This window comes from Pristis pectinata, chromosome 15 (assembly GCF_009764475.1).
Source record: "Pristis pectinata isolate sPriPec2 chromosome 15, sPriPec2.1.pri, whole genome shotgun sequence".
NCBI classification, from domain to species: Eukaryota; Metazoa; Chordata; class Chondrichthyes; order Rhinopristiformes; family Pristidae; genus Pristis; species Pristis pectinata.
In genome coordinates, this window is record NC_067419.1 from 34,313,226 (window position 1) to 34,331,530 (window position 18,305).

Genomic DNA, 18,305 nt, shown 5'->3' on the forward strand with positions numbered 1-18,305 from the left:
TCATCAATAAAATTGCTCAAACTACTTTAGCTAACTTTTTTTTCTGATCAAGTCAATTGGCCATAGGTTCAAAAGAAGGCTTGTAATATAACAAGTATTTCATAACTTCATTATAAATGCCTTTGAGATTATTTTCAATGCCTTTCAGAATCTCAATGTTTAACTTAGAAACAGCTTCTCTTGAAAGTTTTAAAGTCCAGCTGAATTTTCACAGAACTTTCATAATATTGAGTGAAGGATGATAGGCTACACTAAGTAGATGCAGTATACATAATTTCCCATCACTTTAAGAATCCCTTTATGTAAAGGTTGTATCTTTCCTCATTTTGCTTTCCTTCATGGAAATAAGAAAGATAAAAAAAGACATTCAAATCTTTGGAATCTGCCATCCTAAAGACCTATGGAGGCTGATTCATTGAGTATATTCCAGGGTGAGATTGACAGGTTTTTAGATCAAGGGTTTTGGGGAACACTAAAGAAGGTGACCAAGACTAGACCATCCTTGAGCTTATTGAACAGTGAAGCAGGTCTGAGCAACATGTGGCCTACTCCAGCTCCTATTTCTTACACCCTTATAAGATTGTTATCAAAGATATTTAAATATAATCTTAGAGATTGACATAGTACCCGGCACTTATACTAAAATGGGAGACTTTTTTTGAACCCACACCTGCATTGTTTTTGTCTGTGTTGTTGGAAATTCATTTAGTGACAAGAACCTATTCCCTGAGTACAATACAACTACGTGCTTCAACATTATGGAACACATGTTTGGCCTGAATTAAAAGAATGATAGGAAGAAGTTAAGAAGACTTTTATTTACACTAATCTCTCCAAGCAATGCAAGCCAACCACTTATCACTTTCATAATATATCTGTGGCAATGATGTTGCCAATTGAAAACAGTACATTTATGTGCTAATGTAAGATGTGCCAACCAGATAGTTCAATAAAGACATTCCCCAATGAAAAAAATGCAATTAATAATACTGCTTCAATTAAAATTAAATAGTAAATGAAACTAAATTAACACTAAGCAGTAAATATCACAAAGGCAGAATTATAACAATGTTGTCATGAAAGCTTGGAAGGTAATTGGTAAAGTCATACCTCTTAGCAGTTAATATTATTAAACAGCTCTTACAACAGTTTAAGTCAGAGTTGAAAATAGTAGGACTTCCCTGTGAAAGGTGTTTTATTTTCAGAAAGTGATGGCGGGATGCCAGCTTTCTTTTATGTAAGATCCCTGCCCAATTTTTATGCTTAGTTGTTGTTCCAGCAGAGGGTTTGTGCCAACCCATTCGGGTGAGCACATTTACATCAGTGATGTCTTACAATGATGTAAGCCATTTTCTATCATTACTTCATCAGTACAGTGGATATAAAAAGGTGCTTGTATGAAGCAGGTGCCTAGTTGCTTGGTAACCAACTGAGGTAACTGAAAAGATTGAAGTAAATTTAACAGGAAAGGTCATCACACTTCCAATGTTGTATGTTTGAGTCTCATTAAACTGCATCAGGTAAATAAATGCCAGCTGACACAAGGTCTTCACTTTAAGAAAGTCCGTTCTTTTTATGTTTATTGCCGTATATCAAGTAATCAAAGCTATTTCATGTAAGAAAGTTGATGACATTTGTTTTATTTCAATGATACTTTGATGAAGTAAATTTTGCTGGCACAATGATCATTGGGAACATCGATCTTTCAGTCCAGGATAATCTAGATTATGCTGTCAGTGTGGTCTTTACGTAACCTGGTAGCCCAGGCTGTATGGCAGTAGTTGATGAATCTTCATGTCACATGATAAGACTGTTCTTCAGACTCTTGGGGCGGGGCCTACAGATGCACTTAAGCCTTGGTTACCCCATGTTCCATGGGAGCTCAGTGTGACACATACCATTCCATTGTGGTGCAATTTAGAGGTGAATTAACCTCTTCCATTATCCCTGCCACCCACTGCACATACTGAGAGATTGTTCCCATTTCCTGAATCCGTAACTATTAAGCTCTGCAAGAACCTGTTGCAGCTGGTTCAGAATAACTTTCTCTCAAGGTCAGATGTTTTCTGATCCTACAATTAAAGAAAATGACTAATTATGCACCAACCCCCAGTCCCAAGACTTTCCAGCTCCCCTTACTCACTGTTCTCTGTGCATTAACCTAGGGGCTCCCCCACCTATTGCCACCAAAGTACATGTCTGCACATTGATAGATAGAAGGGGGAAAGACAACCCAGGTGTCCTGAGGCTAAATTGTACCTCAACACAACATGAACTTGAATTCAATAAAACCTAAAAATGCTGGAAATGCTCAGCAGGTCAGGCTGAATCTGTGGGAAGAGAAACAGAGTTAATACTTTAACCCCTTTGTTACAGCACAGCGTCTGCAATTTTATTGATTTTCAATAAAATTGTGGGAGGAACTCCCAGACCTGCAATCAATTGGGACACTGGTGATAGTATTGTTGTTTACTCCATCACAAGACAGCAAGTACTGTGAGCAGGGCAGACTAGTCCTGGCAATGTCAAACGCTAAAGATGAACCCTTGATCTCCCAATCTACCTTGTCATGGCCTTTGCACTTTATTTGTCAACCTGCACTGCACTTTCTCTGTAGCTGCAACACTATATTCTGCATTCTGTTTTCTTTTTACTGCCTCAATGCACTAATGTGTGGCATGATCTGACTGGATGGCATGCAAACAAAAACTTTTCACTGTATCTCAGTACATGTGACAATAAAAAAGAACAATACCGATACAATGGTTAACAATGTTATGGCAGCACATCCATCCCCTGTCTCTCCTTCATGTGTTAGAAAATTAGCAGGATTGAGCAGCACTGCATATTGCTGGAGTTTAGTATTCTGCAACTGGGCCACCTCAGGATGAGTGCACAAGACTCAGGAGCCTTCTCAGACGTCAGTCTTGTGATAAGGTGAGGCCATGGAGACTAAAGAGGTTAGCTAGTTGAGCACAACACACGCAGACTGTCAGAAACAGAGCAGTAACAGACAATAATTTCAGAGACAAATTGAAAATCTTATCGGCACAAGACAGGAATCATATTCACAGTTTCTTCTGTGAGACAAGGGCGAACTATAGAGTCATAGAATTATACAGCATGGAAAAGGCCCTTCGGCCCAACTCATCTATGCCGACCAAGGTGTCTTCCTGAGCTAGTCCCATTTGCCTGCATTTGGTTCACAGCCCTCTAAACCTTTCCTATCCATGTACCTGTCCAAATGTCTTTCAAACATTGTAGTTGTATGTGTAGTGAGCTGATCTGGTTTGTACAGGGGACTTATGGTATCTGAGGATTGTAGATTATAAATAATCATGACAGACAGAATGATTTCTTCAAATTGTCAAGAAGCCTGTTGCTTCTGATGTCACTGGCAGAGAATTAAGGGTTTGTGAGTGGGGTGGGGTGGGGTGAGGTGAGAGATGATTATGAATGGGGGTGGGAAGGTCCCAAGACAACCAAAGCACAGCTTTGTTACAGCAGCCTGGTGCCACAGGGTTAGGACTGCTGCTTAAAACTCTCCTGACCCAGGTATAATCCTTATCTCTGAGACTGTCTGTGTGGAATTTGCACATTTTTCCTGTGACTGCGTGTGTTTCCCCTGAGTCCTCTGGTTTCATGCCACGTTTGAAAAATATGAGAGAGCCTGAGAGAATGATTGAAGCTGGATCGCTGCTAGCATTTAGTGTCCAGATGAATTTTTCAACCTCTCAGGCAGAGAGGCCATGGACCAAGTGCAGGCCATTGTGGTTAATATGGAAGGATGCCCACTGGTCGTCATGGCTAAGTTGGGCCGAAGGGCCTGTTTCTATGCAGTACGATTCTATGATTCTATGATATGCCAGTTGGTTCATTAATTGGCCACTGAAAATTGCCCTAAATGTATGTGGGTGGAAGCAGAATCAAGGGGAGTTAATGGGCATGTGCAATAGAATGTTTACAGGGAAATGATTGGTGAAATGGGGTTGATGGGAGTGGCCTCCCTCTACAATGTAAGGAAACATATGGTATTATGAAGCAGATAACTCCTCCATTGCCAATGTGTTCAAATGGTAGGCTAACTTTAGAATCCACCACCTGGAATGTTACTAATCGGGCATTCCAAAGTTCTTCCTGCCCCTTGTTTTCTTTTTTTTTCCAAGACACGACATGGACTATTTTTGATCTTCCTTCCTAGATAATTGGAATGGAGACTGTATAATTTTCTCTTTTAAAATTGTCCAGGGTACAGGGAAGACATTTTCCTTTTAATTCTGTGAGTTACACCAGTCACAACATCAAGTAATGACTCCTTCTTTAAGCACTTGTGGATTCTGAATGTGGTCTGGAAGCTGAAAACGCCCTGGTTACACTAATGCATTGTCGATCACCACCATGATGTTTGTGCAAGTCGCATAACAGGTGAGAACTTCAACTGCAAGGTACACATAAGAGCATTATCATGTTTCCTTATGTATATTGTTTGCATCAGTGTGCATTCCCTATGGATGTGTTGTAGGTTTTCTTAGCTATCGCCATTTAACTCAGCAGATGTGATCTTTGCAGGCAAGTCTAAATGGACGTACCAAAATGTAGGTAACACCCTTCCAGTGATAGGGTATTGTTGCTTCTGATTGAATGAATGCTGCAATGAGGGGAAGGGAATAGAAAGGTGCTCCCAGGTGTCCAAAGGTCATGGACAGGTGGATGAAGGATACGGCCTGCGAAATGCATGGGTCTTGTGCAAAAGGACCATGGAGACCCTCCATGGCCACAGCCAGGTTCTCCTGGCAGGAGGCTGCCAGGGATGTCTCAATAAAGCCATGAATGCAGTCTATAAATGCTTGCACTTTGAAGAAGCCTGCAATGCAGCCAAATGCCTGGGGCCACTCTACCTGCTTCTGTGTACTAAAGAAAAAATACTCTCCTCTCCCTGAGTTTGGGTGACCTCTCTAACGCAGCAGTGAGCAGTAAACTGTGAGATGTGGCAGAGATCAAGAGCAACAACAGCCTGGAATTATCCTGAGATTAGGAAGGTCACAGTCATGACTCTGACCTCCATAGGCAAAGCAATCAAGGTTTTATTGGGGTTGTAGAAGGTAATCAGTCTCAAAAAGAACATTGGGTGCAGTTTGAGACTGGCCCTTAAAATAGTACAGTTTCAGGGGAAATATGGTTACTAAACACTGGCTGTTTTGTTCATAAACAGTTGTCTATTGCACAACTGAGGTTGAAATCTCACAGCAGTCTTAATGCTTTGGGATAAGAATGCAAAGGAAAAGTAAGATGAATTTCTCAACTGTTGCTAAGGTAGTCAGAAATGTGTGCAACTGCTACACTCCAAGTATATTCAACATCATTGCACTATATTTTTTGAAGTGTGTGAATGAACTTATAATGTGTGGATTTCAGAATTACATTGCTTTTCTGCTCTTCTAAATTTTATTTGCATTTTGGCATTTGTTTCAGATGTAACCTGAATAAATTCTGACCCTGCCAGCAACATCCACAAGAACAAATATTTTTCCCCTATTTCTAACCAAAGTGCCCACCAACTGCAGTTAAGGAAAATCTGTGAGCATCTGGCGTCAGCCCTTTTTCTTCTGTATAATAAGCAGAATTTAGTGGATCTTAGGCAGAATAAAATTGTAGAAAGGTGTATAAGGAAGAATCTTATCCCTAACATACAATCATACATCCATGCATTTTAGCTGACTGTATTTTTCCAACTTCCTGTGAAAACAGGAAAGATTGTGATGGTAGAGAAACAAAGGACTGTAGATGCTGGAATCTAGATGAAAAACAGGATGATGCTGGAGGAAATCAGCAGGCCAAGCAGCATCCGTGGAGACAAGCAGGCGGTCGATGTTTCAGGTTAGGACTCTTCTTCAGGACTGAAGAAAGGAAAAGGGGAAGCCCAATATATAGGAAGGAAAAGCAGAGCAGTGATAGGTGGATAAAAGAGGGGAGGTGGGTGGGCACAGGGTGGTGATAGGTAAATGCAAGTAAGGGATAGTGATGGGCGGGTGCGGGGAAGGAGGGGAGAGCAGATCCACTGGGGGATGGGTCAAAGGGAAGGAGAGAAAGGAAAAAAAGGAGAGTAGCAAAAAGAGAGATAGGCTAGGAAAGGGAAGAAGTATGTTGGGGGGGGGGGGGTGGGGAGTGGGAGAATTCAATGTTCATGCCATTAGGCTGCAAGTTTCCAAGACGGAAAATGAGTTTGCGCTTGGAATTCTCCTGGCAGTGGAGAAGGCCGAGGACTGACATATCTGTGATGGAGTGGGAGGGAAAGTTGTAGTGACTGGCAATGGGGAGACACAGATCGTGGTTATGGATGGTAATCATTTCCCATTGGAGAGGAAAAGGAAGAGGTACAGTCTGAAAACCAAACAGTATTAGGATGCTTCTTTTCTATTAGCCACACATGTCAATTTATTTGATGTTTGTTGATATAGCAACAGTTAAGCCCACATAACACATTTTTGGGGTGTGTTTCTGGTTCTTATAGGATGTAGATCAATAGATCATAATTAATAGGAACCATTGTTCAAACAACTTCAAAAATGTGTTACTTTTTTCTACTCCAATGGTACGAGACTACCATTATGATCTTATCTGTTTACCCAGGAAGTTGGAATGATACACAAATTCTACACAGATAAATAGTTACCAATGTCATCTCTTTTCACTTCTTGTTAAATTGCTTTGTTTGGGTACATATATCATCTCGTGGATGATGTTATACCCCTTATGAAATCATCAGGTTCTTTTTGTAATCATAGCACTGCTGTGTAATCTGAAACTGTCAAGTGACTGAGTCTGTAGTCTCCCCTTGTGATAGGATGGTAAATTCTGAGGTTGTGCTCCCTGTCCTTGGAATTTCTTCCAAGTAAAGAAATAAATGTCTTTTATCTCATTTTTAAGGCTATTCCAAATTGTATGCTGTGATCACAAATACCAGTTTAGATTTAGTTGGCTCCAAAGAAACTCATGTGATATCATGGATAGGTTTCACACATCTATTGTTTTCCATGGCTACATTCATTCCGATTGGAGGAAGAACAGAATTTCTAGCCACTCTGGGAGTCAGTCACAATTTGTCTGAACCTATATAAAGTTTGCCATTAACATCATTGTCCACAAGTCCTTCGGGTACATGGGCACTTTATTGTTTTGAACCAAGGTATCGCTTCCCAGTTTCAAAATATGTGGAACGTGTTTTGTTTCCTTTTGTTCTTTATTTGGTTACTTTTGCCACAGCGCTTTCATCACTAAAGAAAAGTAAACAATAAACACGGTGTATTTCACTGAATACAGTAAAATGATTAAAAAAGGAAATTTCACTTACAGGTGGAAAATTATCTGTTTGAAATGCTGCTGTTTCTTACTTTGAATGGGTCAGTGGTGCAAACTATTGCTGACATTCACTGTGCTTTCCATAGGGTGAACTGACAAAGGTGGAATTTATCATACATTGAGCAGTAACATCAACCAGAAGCTAACGAAAGGTAGTCAGGCCTATATTATGAACAGAACTCAGTAGGCAGATGGTTAGGGTCTTGCAATGTTCAAAGGTATTATTGCTGTCATTTGCAAACAAGGAAAGAATGTGCCTGTCAGGTTCTAACCACTTGGGATTCTGCTGGTGAAATCAATCTTACTGCTCTTGACAGTGTTTGGAGGCATGCGGTGCATTCCAGTGCCTGAATGAAGTAGCAGGGGTATGAATAGTAAAGATAATGCAATGCAGTTTAATACAACTAAAAGAAAGATAAAAAACATAGCAATTCTCCACATGCTTCAGTACATGGTTGGTAGAATAATTCTGCAACAATACTCCAACTGCATATATTTGACAAATCTACATGGTTGGTACAAAGAGCTTAGAGATTTAATCTTGAAAAGTCATGTTCACAAGCTGTCCATCAAGCAAACTCCTTTCTGTCATTGACTGTGCCATTGTGGGATACTTTCCTGCATGAGTGCCTTATGACTAATGATCTTCCAGACAGCAGTGTAGTGGGTCTGGATACAGTGCTGTTTGAACACTATTTTTCTCTTTGATAAACATAAGGTAGCATCAGCGGTTTCAGTTTGTTCTGTGACTTTGTTTTATGGCCTTTGATGATCACAGTAAAGTTTCAAAATAATGATTAAGATGGAGTTGTTTTTTTTAATTGACTTCCATTTGTGAATCTGCCTTGATTAGATTTTATGCCTTTACCTGTTATATTTCTTTACAGCTACCTTGCAGCATGATTTGGGACGATGGTGTGCAAACCTTATTAAATCAATTTGGATCTTCACACAATATCCTGTTGATATGTCTTGATTATAAATGGAACAAGATTTAAAAATGTTGGTGATTCGTTGGCTAGAATCATAGATAAAACATGTATGAAGTCCAGGTAAAATGAATTAGTTTGTGTACAACAGCACAATACACAAAAAGTGCTGGAGGAACTCAGCAGGTCAAGCAGCTTCTATGGAGGGAAATAAACAGTCGATGTTTCAGGTTGAGACCCTTCATCAGGACTGAAAAGAAAGAGGGCAGAAGCCAGAACGTTGGCACTTCTTTCGGCTTCCAACCTCTGGTTAAGTATGCTTCAGGTGTTCCTATGCAAATTTGTATGGGAGAGCAGAATTAAATGAATTATCTATGCTTCACATGGGCAATCAATGCATCTTTGAAGTACTGTAATCCTGCTTTGCCCAACTCGCCTTTTTGATTACCTTACTTCATTATTGTTGCACTCCATATAATATACTGAAAACTTTACTATCATTTGCAAAATGGGTAGATGAAATTAACTTCCACATTACAAACTAGAATGGGATGCACTGCTTGATCAGAAGGTGGAGGCAGGTTGAGTTTTTCTTTTCTCTGTTCACAATATGGAATTCACTGGGAAAGCCAGCATGTATTGTTTATCCCTAATGGCCCCTGAATAGGGATTTGCAAGGCCATTTCAGAGGGCATTGTTGAATCTGGAGTCACACACAAACCAAAATGTAAGATTTTTTCCCTAAGGGTATCTGCGAACCAGATATACTTTCATAGAAATCTAGCTAGTTTCATGGTCACCATTACTGAGGTAAGCATTTTATTTCAGATTCATTTTATTATTTGTCCTGCTGCTATGGTGGCATTTGAACATGTGTCTCTGGAACAGCATAACTCAAATGCCTTGGCAGTATGGTTGTGTCACTAACATTGCTGATTTAACCCATCTGGACTGATGGTGTCGGCTTTTTTTTAACCGTTATCAGCCCATACTGGCTTACTTTCGTCTCTGCTTTGGATTGATAGTTCAGGCCTTTGGATAAGACTCCAGTAACTTCAGCATAATGCGACTATATCCCTAGTTTATAGTAGCTCATTACATTATGTTTTGAAAAGGAACTGGATAAACAGCTGAAAGGGGAAAACTTCCATTATGGAAGAGCAAGGGAATGAAACCAACCAGATCTATCAAAAAGCTAGTTTAAACACAGTGAATGGCCTCCTTCTGCATTATGTGATCTTAGTGTGACTGCTGTCCTGTTTTCAGAAAAGGCCTGGTAATAACCACAATTTTGTTGATAGTTCCGGGCAGCCAGTAACTGGGAAAGTTGCAGCAGTTTGTGTTGTGAGAAACAGCCTGCTGATTCTGTCAGTCATTTCATGTTAATTTGTTTTTTGCTTGCTTGTTTGGTAAGTAAAAAGCTGCGTGACCAATCAGTTGTGAAACAACATGTGGCTATATTTTTGCTGTTGCAAACCACTTCAAAACAGATCTGAAAAAAGAAATGTACAGTAAAACATTTTTAAGATCAAAAGACTTCACAAACTGATCACCGAACAAAGTGTAAAACAGTTGACATATTGCCTACAAAATTTTAGGATAAAACACGTCCATGGATGTACAATAAATTATTGTACCAGACAATACAAATCAAACTACAAATTCTGGACAGACAAGTAGTATTTTGTTACAAAATGCAAATAAATAAGCCTCTAGGGCTTGATTTCCACCGCACACCCCCAACTTTTTATTGACATTGACACTATTAGTGTGGTGCAATTAAGTGAGAAATGCACTATAATGCAGACAGGTGACTTTTCCTGAATGAAGAAACAATTGTGAGATAGAAGTTGACCATCTCACCTTAGTGGCCTTTAGAACTACTGTCTTGGGAGGAGAAGGTTTTTTTTGTGGGATCAAGAGGCCATCTGGAGAAAACTGATTGCATTAGGGAAGGCCTGCTTTCCTTCTCTCATCTTGTCCTTCAGGAAGGGAAATATCTGATAGCCTTGGGCTTCAACATCATCCAGTAGCCATATTGATTGGTAACACACATTTAATGTGTCAAATGGCACTGTAAAGGTGGGGAGGGGGAGGAAATTGAGAATGCAAATCAATACTACTTTTGTGCTATCAACTGGTGCAAAAGCTCTTTACACCAATGAATGTAGGTTTACGCTATTGCAAATTCAGGAGCTAATCCTACAAGCTGTTGTCTGTTTAGTGGTACAGAATTTCTAACATTTGCCTCAGTGTTAGCAAATATTATACAGGTTAATCCATGTCGGAGTTAACTCCTCTTCATGTTCCACAATACTGAGAAATTCCTATTTGTGCCATTTGCTAAGCTCAATAGCTTGTTCCATTAATTACTATTGAAAGCATTCAGCCTGTTTTTCAGAAAAGCATAGAAAGCCTTCACCTAATTCCTATTACATTGAAACAATATTTGCAGCTTTTCACGTGCATATTATTATTGAATTGATTTGTAAAGACTTGCACTGTAACACCAATATCTTCATGGAGCAAAGAGTCCACATTAAAGATACATAAATAATGTCTTGTGCTGCCAGAAGTTCCAATTGCAGCATTGGGGTGTCATTCTGAGTGTCAGATACAGAAAATCAGATCATCAATACACCAGCAAATGGGTCCCATTTACATATGGCATGCCCTAAAACAGGTTGAATCCATTATAAGGGATCCTTATTGAAAAATTGCAAATAGAAAGAAATGTTTCTTTTTGGTAAGTCTTTATAGCTACAATCTCTGAATGATTCAGTAGTCTTCAAAAAAGTCACAAATTGAAAATAATCCAATTGATTTGTAATACCTTAATGATTTACAAAAATAAAAATAGCTTTTGTCAATTTTTACATTCAAAGTTCCTTCAAGATAAACCAATATATTTTGTACTGTGATTTAGACTTGCATTTTGAGTTTATTCTTGGCTTTGAATGTATTATGAATGTAACCACTGAATTTTAGTTTTCCTTTCATTGAGTAGGAAGTCACAGTAATTTTGTTTTATGGCATAAACAACAGTGGATTACTATTTATTGAATGGTGAAAATGTGTACAAAATCAATGCCTTTGTCATAAGAAACTATCAAGAAACTTTCTACAATATTGATAATGTTAGTTGTGAAATTGACCCTCAGAATGAATATTTTGCCAATAACATTTCAATTAAAGGATAGCTGCAGAGAAGAACTTAAAGGTCTGATATTTAATCTGCACATGATCAACATTCTGTTATACAGTTAAAGCAAACAAAAAAATCTGAAGAAAAGCAAATATAATGCTGCAGGAAATGGACTGTTCCTCACAGCTTAAGTTATATTATTTAGATTACACATTCCCACTTAAGGGAAAATTAAAATAGCTGGAGAAAGGGCAGAAAAAAATTAGCTTAAATTTCTGAATTTACGGTGTGGAATACTAACTTCTGAATGTTTAATAATTTGGCCAGAATTTCTCTCTCTGCTGCTTTAATAGGAGCATTGGCTAATTAATGTGTTTGCCTAGGACATCCACTAAAAAGCAGATTTAGAAAATCTAGATGAGTTGCTTAAACAATTAGACTAGTATCACACAGTTTAGTTTCATGATTATGCCAAGTAAAATGCAAACAGTTTTACTTGTCTTGACAAAGTATACTGCTAATTCTCTCATTACTAACTTTTTGGGATTTTTTTGGGAATAACGTACTTCAATTGCAAACCAATTATTATGATGGCATACACAAAATGATAACTGTTGAGCAGCTGCCTTGATTTTCTACTTTGATTTACAAAAGCCTTTTCATCTCTTTCTGTGAGAAAGCCTTCTAAATGGATGCCTGACTGGTCCAAATACTGATACTCCTAATAATCAGCCATTCCTTCTGATTTTCTGTTACCAGTATTCGGATGCAATGAATGTCAAATTTAACCTTGTGACCAATATTCTTTATCTCAATATTTCCATGTTGAAATTCCCCAAGTATGGTGTAGCTAGAACACTGCTTTTCCTTTTTCACTATCAGCAAGTTTTGGCCAACCTCCAGCCTTCCATGATGCAAGATGTCATTTTGTCTGTCGTCTGTGCCTGTTTGGATTTTCAGTTTATCAATTTTAGCAGGTTTGTCAAGTACAATAATAAAGTAATCTCCAGCTGAAGTTGATTTTCCCCAGAAGTATTCGTCAACACTGCTGTATGCTTTACTGGGATCATAGTGTTCGAACACGTTCATGTTTGTACAAAGAGTTGCAGGTGGATTGTCAGGAATATCAAAGGAGTCCTCTTCAAAGTCATCATCTTTTAGTTTGTTTTCAGTTCCTCTGAAGGAGGAGTAATATCCCATGTGCTGAAATAAAGAAGGCTTGAACCTTATGATGTCTTTCTGGGCAAGCAATCCTTGGAAATGAATGAGTAACCAATCACATGGCATTTCCTGATAAAACATTAATAAAAATTGTGCCAGTCGTGGGAGGTCACATGAATGGTAGAGTTTTCCAATATATCCTAACTTGGAAAACTCTAGTGTCACCCAGTAGGAGCCTTCTCTTGAGGTAATTACTTTTTTAATGGCAGATAGGAAATTTTTAGAGCAGTGTACATCATCTTCCAACATTACATAATAGTCTGATAAATTAGCACAAAAATTCAGTAGAAAAGCATAATCTACATTCTGTTTAGATCTAAATCTCACACGATCTTCTGGATCATTATAGTTCCTTTTGAGGCCATCTAAACTAGGATAGTACTCCTCAGGAGTATGAATAACCATCAATCGACCAGAAATGATGTGATGGGCAAATTTTCTGGAGACATCTTGGACGATATTTTCACACCACGACAGGTCAAAGTCTGCTAAGTGCACAATAACTATAATTTCATTCAGCTCTTCATAGCTGGATTGGTCAAAAATGGATTTAATGGTTTCTAGTAGGTAGTTACCTCGTTTCCTTTTCACAGATGATAGTCCTATTGTTAAATATTCTGCACAAAAACATTAGAAAAAAGTTATTGCTAAATCACAGGTTATTTCAACTGGAATATGTTTTGATGGATTGTCTCAAACTGCTTCTAGTAAAATCACTGCATGCATAATAGAAACAAACTCACTTTTTCTAGATATAGGAAAACCTGCAAGATAACGATAGGTGACATTTATTGCTCCTGAAAAGTTAGTTAGATCTTTGAAAGTATGGACATATTTTTCAGAGTTAAGTTGATGGGAAGTCATTTCTCTAGAAAGTCTCCGCTCTCCTTCCTGAAAAATAAGGGAAAACGAGTCATTTTAATGTACTAAATATTGAAGAGAAACAGTTGAAAACTTGCTAATCCTTTCTTAGTTTTCTGTTCTAATTACAGATGTGCAGTTTCCGAGCATAAGTAAGAATAGAAAATTCTGGACATACGCAACAGGTCAGGCAACGTAAGTAAAAAGAGAAGTAGAGTTAACATTTCAGATCAATGACTTTTCCTCACTTTACATACAAGTATATACTTTATATCACTTAAATATGCCTAGAACACTGGTAGAATTTCTGCTAAATGCAACCCACCAAGTTTCCAGTTCTGGAGCAAAACTGAGCATAAATATTGTTCATATGTGTGTATTAACATTGCCTCTGGTTGACATGCTTGTGGTCTGACAGCACCTGCCCAATATAAAACCAGCATTAACTTACTACAGTTTTCTCCAAGAGTCTAATGACCCATATAGGACAGACATCAGGAGACCATTCTTCATTGGATTACTAATTCAGGAGGAAGAAGAATGCTGCTCTGATACAGCTTTAAAAGAGCAGAATCACTTCCCCACAGGATGGCAGGAGGGTCAGCACTTTGTGGAGAAGGGTAGGGGTGAGAGAGGTTGTCTATACCTACAGGGACCTTCCAGGTTTTTCGATAAAACTATGCAGGCATTGATAATGACAATGAGAACCAAGAGGGAGCATCTGACGGAACTAAAGGCAAAGATTCCTATTGGACGGTGCTACAACATGTCCAAATGGAGGTGGTTGAGCTAGCTACTCACTAGGGTGTGCTGAGATTGTGCTTACATGACTGAACCAGTAATTCAGAGACTTAGATTAATGATACGGAGTCATGAAGTCAAATGCCAACATGGCAGTTTAGCCTTTAAATTTATTTGCATAAATCTGGGTTAAAGAGCTAGTCTCAATTTCCTGATCACTATTACTATTTGAATGTCATTAAAACACATCCGGTTTGTTAATATCTTCACAGAAGGAAATCTGTCATCTTTATGTGACCCTGGCTCATATGTGACTCTAGATGAAAGAAGATATGGCTGACTCTCAAGTAACCTCTGAAATGACTTGGCAAGTCACTTACTTCAAGCGCACCTAAGAATCGTTAATAAATGTTGATTTTACCAAATAACGTCCCCATGCCTTGTGACCATATGAAACAGCCAGGACCTTAAGATCTGCTACACAGAGCAGAAAGAGGTTCAGCAACCTCACATCTGTGTTTAGTGTAACGTCACCATATTTGTCTCTTAGAACCTAGTTGTCAGGCAGACTATTACGAGACTTCAAGTACTCAGTCATTATTTTTCTTCATAACCACAACCTCAACTTACTGACCATCTTGAGACAGATCTTTGAAATTGGTGGGATGCACTAGGGCAGTCAATAAAACAAGGACCCCTGTGTTTTATAAAAAGAGGCAGAGAACACAGTACACAGAAAGTTGTGCAAACCGTACATAAAACAAACCTTTGGGTCAGCCAGTGCACTGTATCTAATTGTTGATACCACACTTCAGGGATAATGTGAACATTTTGGAAGTGTGCAGAAAGATTTACTAAAATGATCCCAGAGATGAAGAATTACACCGGAGAAGCTGGAGTTCTCTGTAGACCAGGGAAGATTGGAGAAATTTGAATGCAGTGTTTAAAATTGTAAAGGGCTTGGAGAGAATAGGTCTGAAGTCAGTAATGAGAAGGCACAGATTTAGGGTGCTGGGCAAATAAACTCGGAGCAACATGAAAGAAAGTGTTTTACACAAATGGTTTTGATTTGTGCTGGATTTTACAGGTTTATTCATAACCTTCAGAAAGGAATTGAATAACTAGTTGAAGGATAAAGAATTGTAGAGACATGGAGAAATCGCCAAGGGTGGATTATGGTAGTGTAGCAGTTAGCATAATGCTATTACAGTGCCAGCAACCCGGGTTCAATTCTGGCCGCTGTCTGTAAGGAGTTTGTACGTTCTCCTTGTGTCTGTGTGGGTTTCCTCTGGGTGCTCCGGTTTCCTCCCACATTCCAAAGACATATGGGTTAGGAAGTTATGGGCATGTATGTTGGCGCCGGAAGTGCGGCGACACTTGTGGGCTGCCCCCAGAACACCCAACGCAAAAGGTACATTTTACTGTGTGTTTCAATGCATATGTGACTAATGAAGATCTTATCTTAAATTGCTCTTTGGAAGAGTTGGCACAGACTGAATGGGCATAATGCTCATCATAGTAGTGCATTGGAAGAGTTGGCACAGACTGAATGGGCATAATGCTCATCATAGTAGTGCAATATTGTATAAAAATTTGAAGGATCCTTCAGCCTCTTAATATCACAATATCCTGATCACATGTGGACTAAAGCTCAATAAAAATATAAGGAACATCTCAAGTAATATTTTCTTCTTGCATTGTAAAGGAAAAATAGGTAAATAATTGAAGTGGCAAAGTGGTGAAGATACATCCAAAGAAAATCTGAACCTGCAGTTTTGGACTTACTACACTGATGTACAGGGGAAAGTCCAGTTCAAGGCAAGAAAGCCAGAGACTTCTGGTGTAATTTGGACAAGATGTATCAGGATCGATTTTGACCATTAAGGTCATAGAGTCATCGAGTTAGACAGCATGGAAACAGGCCCTTTGGCCCAATTCATCCATGTTGACCAAATTACCTAACTGAGCTAATCCCATATTCCTCTAAACCTTTGGCCCATACTCTTATAAACCTTTACTAGCCATGTCAGTGTCCAAATGCATTTTAAATGTTGTCAGTGTACCTGCCTCTACCACTTTCTCTGGCAGCTCATTCCATATACTCACAGACATCTTAGTTGAAGCAATCCAGTAACAGTTTAGCAGGGTCTATGATTTTGAAATGCTGCCCTCATTGGAAGGAGCCTGGAGAACCATAGCATGCTGAACAGCTATCCTGAGACAATGAAGTCTCACAATATTGGACAGCACTATCTGCCAACATGGTAAGTATAAGATGTGAAGGATTCCCAGCATGGAGTCTGGGATTCGTGGTGTGGCAATGTGACAAATTAGCATTGTAGGGACCTATAAAGCACTTCTGCCTTGCTCTTGATAGGGACTTTAAGGTCTTTTCACTCAGGGAACTGTCTTGAATATGCATACATTCTAACCAATGAAATGGAAATTAGCGTTCTTTGGTGAAATAGCTGATAAAGATAAGATATATAATTGACTCACCTGAGCAAGCAACCTATCTGCAGACATTTGATTAAAATTAAGACACAATAGCCTGGATTCACCTTGATCTTCTACAAACGTGACAGTCAGTTTTATATTTATTGTCTAAGCCAAAATTACTGTACATTTAAAGAGAAATATTTATGCCAGGGAGCTGCTTCAGTGGTTATGGTCTTAATGTGATTAAATAGCTATTTTTCTTAGAAACATGTCACTAAAGATGACCATGATCAAAGTTCAACATTATCGTTGCCATTTACATTTCTTACCATGACATATCTGTCCTCTTCCAAAAACAGATTGAGGCAAAGGAGACAAATTGCAAGGAAAGCTAGCAGTGGAATAGTTGAACGCTTCCGGAAACATCTCATTTTCTCTGCACATTTCCAATACAGTCTCATGATAAATCTAACTTCCAAGTTTCCCTGGAAAATTGAAAGAAAAATGTTCATTAGGAACAAAAGTAGACAGACATATGAACAGCATAGGCTTGGATATGCACATGCACAAATACAGACAGACACACAGACACACACACACACACACACGCACACACGTGTGAATACATGCACAAACACAGACATACATAGACACATACAGACATACTCCTATGCACAAACTTGTCCCCTTTATTAACAAGAATATTTCATTATTTTTGAAGCATTGTTTAATTTTCTGTTTTCAGTGACAGTAAATTTTTCAACACGTGAGGGAACTCAAAACTTGGACTAATGCTGTGAACAAGAACTCAAACTGCTAAAGACTATGACATTTCACCAACTTATTCTACTCTTTTACTCATTTATAAAAAAAGCACAATGTTACTTTAATATTTAATTAAAGTCAACAATACTAGGCGGTTTAATTCTGTTGAAGTTTTATACAAATAGGAAAAAAAATGGCCTGATTTGGCACTATGGTTATCTCATTGTAACTTTAGCTAGGGGAATACTGCATGCTAATATTGATGCAAATTATCATTCTTTGTTTTAAGCCATGATTTGAAGCCAGAAAGTTAAATGGTTGGAAAAAAGGCTGATGAAAGCCTCTCAAAAATAGCAAACAACTGCCTTCACATAGGTCTTCCTGCTCCTCTTCTGTTTTACCCCTTTTTTCTCTGATCATTTCACTTCTTTAACTTTGTTTTTATTTTTTTCCCAGCAATTTTGGCAGAGAGGTGGTTTGATTACAAGGTTTCGGGAGGTCAAGGTTGCCATAATCATGAAAAATCCAGAAAAATGCATATGCTGGAAATCTGAAACAAAAGACAAAGATACTGGAAACACTCAGTAGGTCAGGCAGCATCTGTGGAGAGGAGCAACAAGGTTAACAATTCAGACCAAAATTTCTTCCTCATAGTACCAGATAGTCATGGTTTACTGGTGACTTCCAAAAATCCTTGCCTTCTTTGCCATTGAGTCCTTACATCCTTCTTCATCTGATACCTCCCACACACCATGGTGTCTTAGATTAGAGGTTTAAGGTAAGGACTAAGAGGTTAAAAAGGGACCTGAGGAGTATTTTTTCTCCCAGAGGATAGTTGCAATCTG

General features: G+C 38.6%; 1 protein-coding gene across 1 annotated transcript; it reads right to left on the reverse strand.

Annotated features, from left to right (window-relative positions):
• Positions 1 to 12,117: 12,117 nt before the first annotated feature.
• Positions 12,118 to 17,156, reverse strand: mgat4c (mgat4 family member C). The gene is made up of 3 exons (XM_052030712.1): positions 17,025 to 17,156; positions 13,398 to 13,545; positions 12,118 to 13,271 (listed from the first exon to the last, which is right to left on the reverse strand). The coding sequence occupies exons 1-3, from the start codon at positions 17,154 to 17,156 to the stop codon at positions 12,118 to 12,120; spliced, it is 1,434 nt and encodes a 477-aa protein (XP_051886672.1).
• Positions 17,157 to 18,305: the final 1,149 nt, after the last annotated feature.

What these genes read in the sequence shown, in the direction of transcription:
- mgat4c (XM_052030712.1), bottom strand. Translation starts at nt 17,156, where the DNA reads ATGAGACTGTATTGGAAATGTGCAGAGAAAATGAGATGTTTCCGGAAG. An exon ending in AAGAGGACAGATATGTCATG is followed by an intron (nt 13,546 to 17,024) that starts GTAAGAAATGTA and finishes CTTATTTTTCAG; the next exon opens with GAAGGAGAGCGGAGACTTTC. An exon ending in TTTTCCTATATCTAGAAAAA is followed by an intron (nt 13,272 to 13,397) that starts GTGAGTTTGTTT and finishes GTTTTTGTGCAG; the next exon opens with AATATTTAACAATAGGACTA.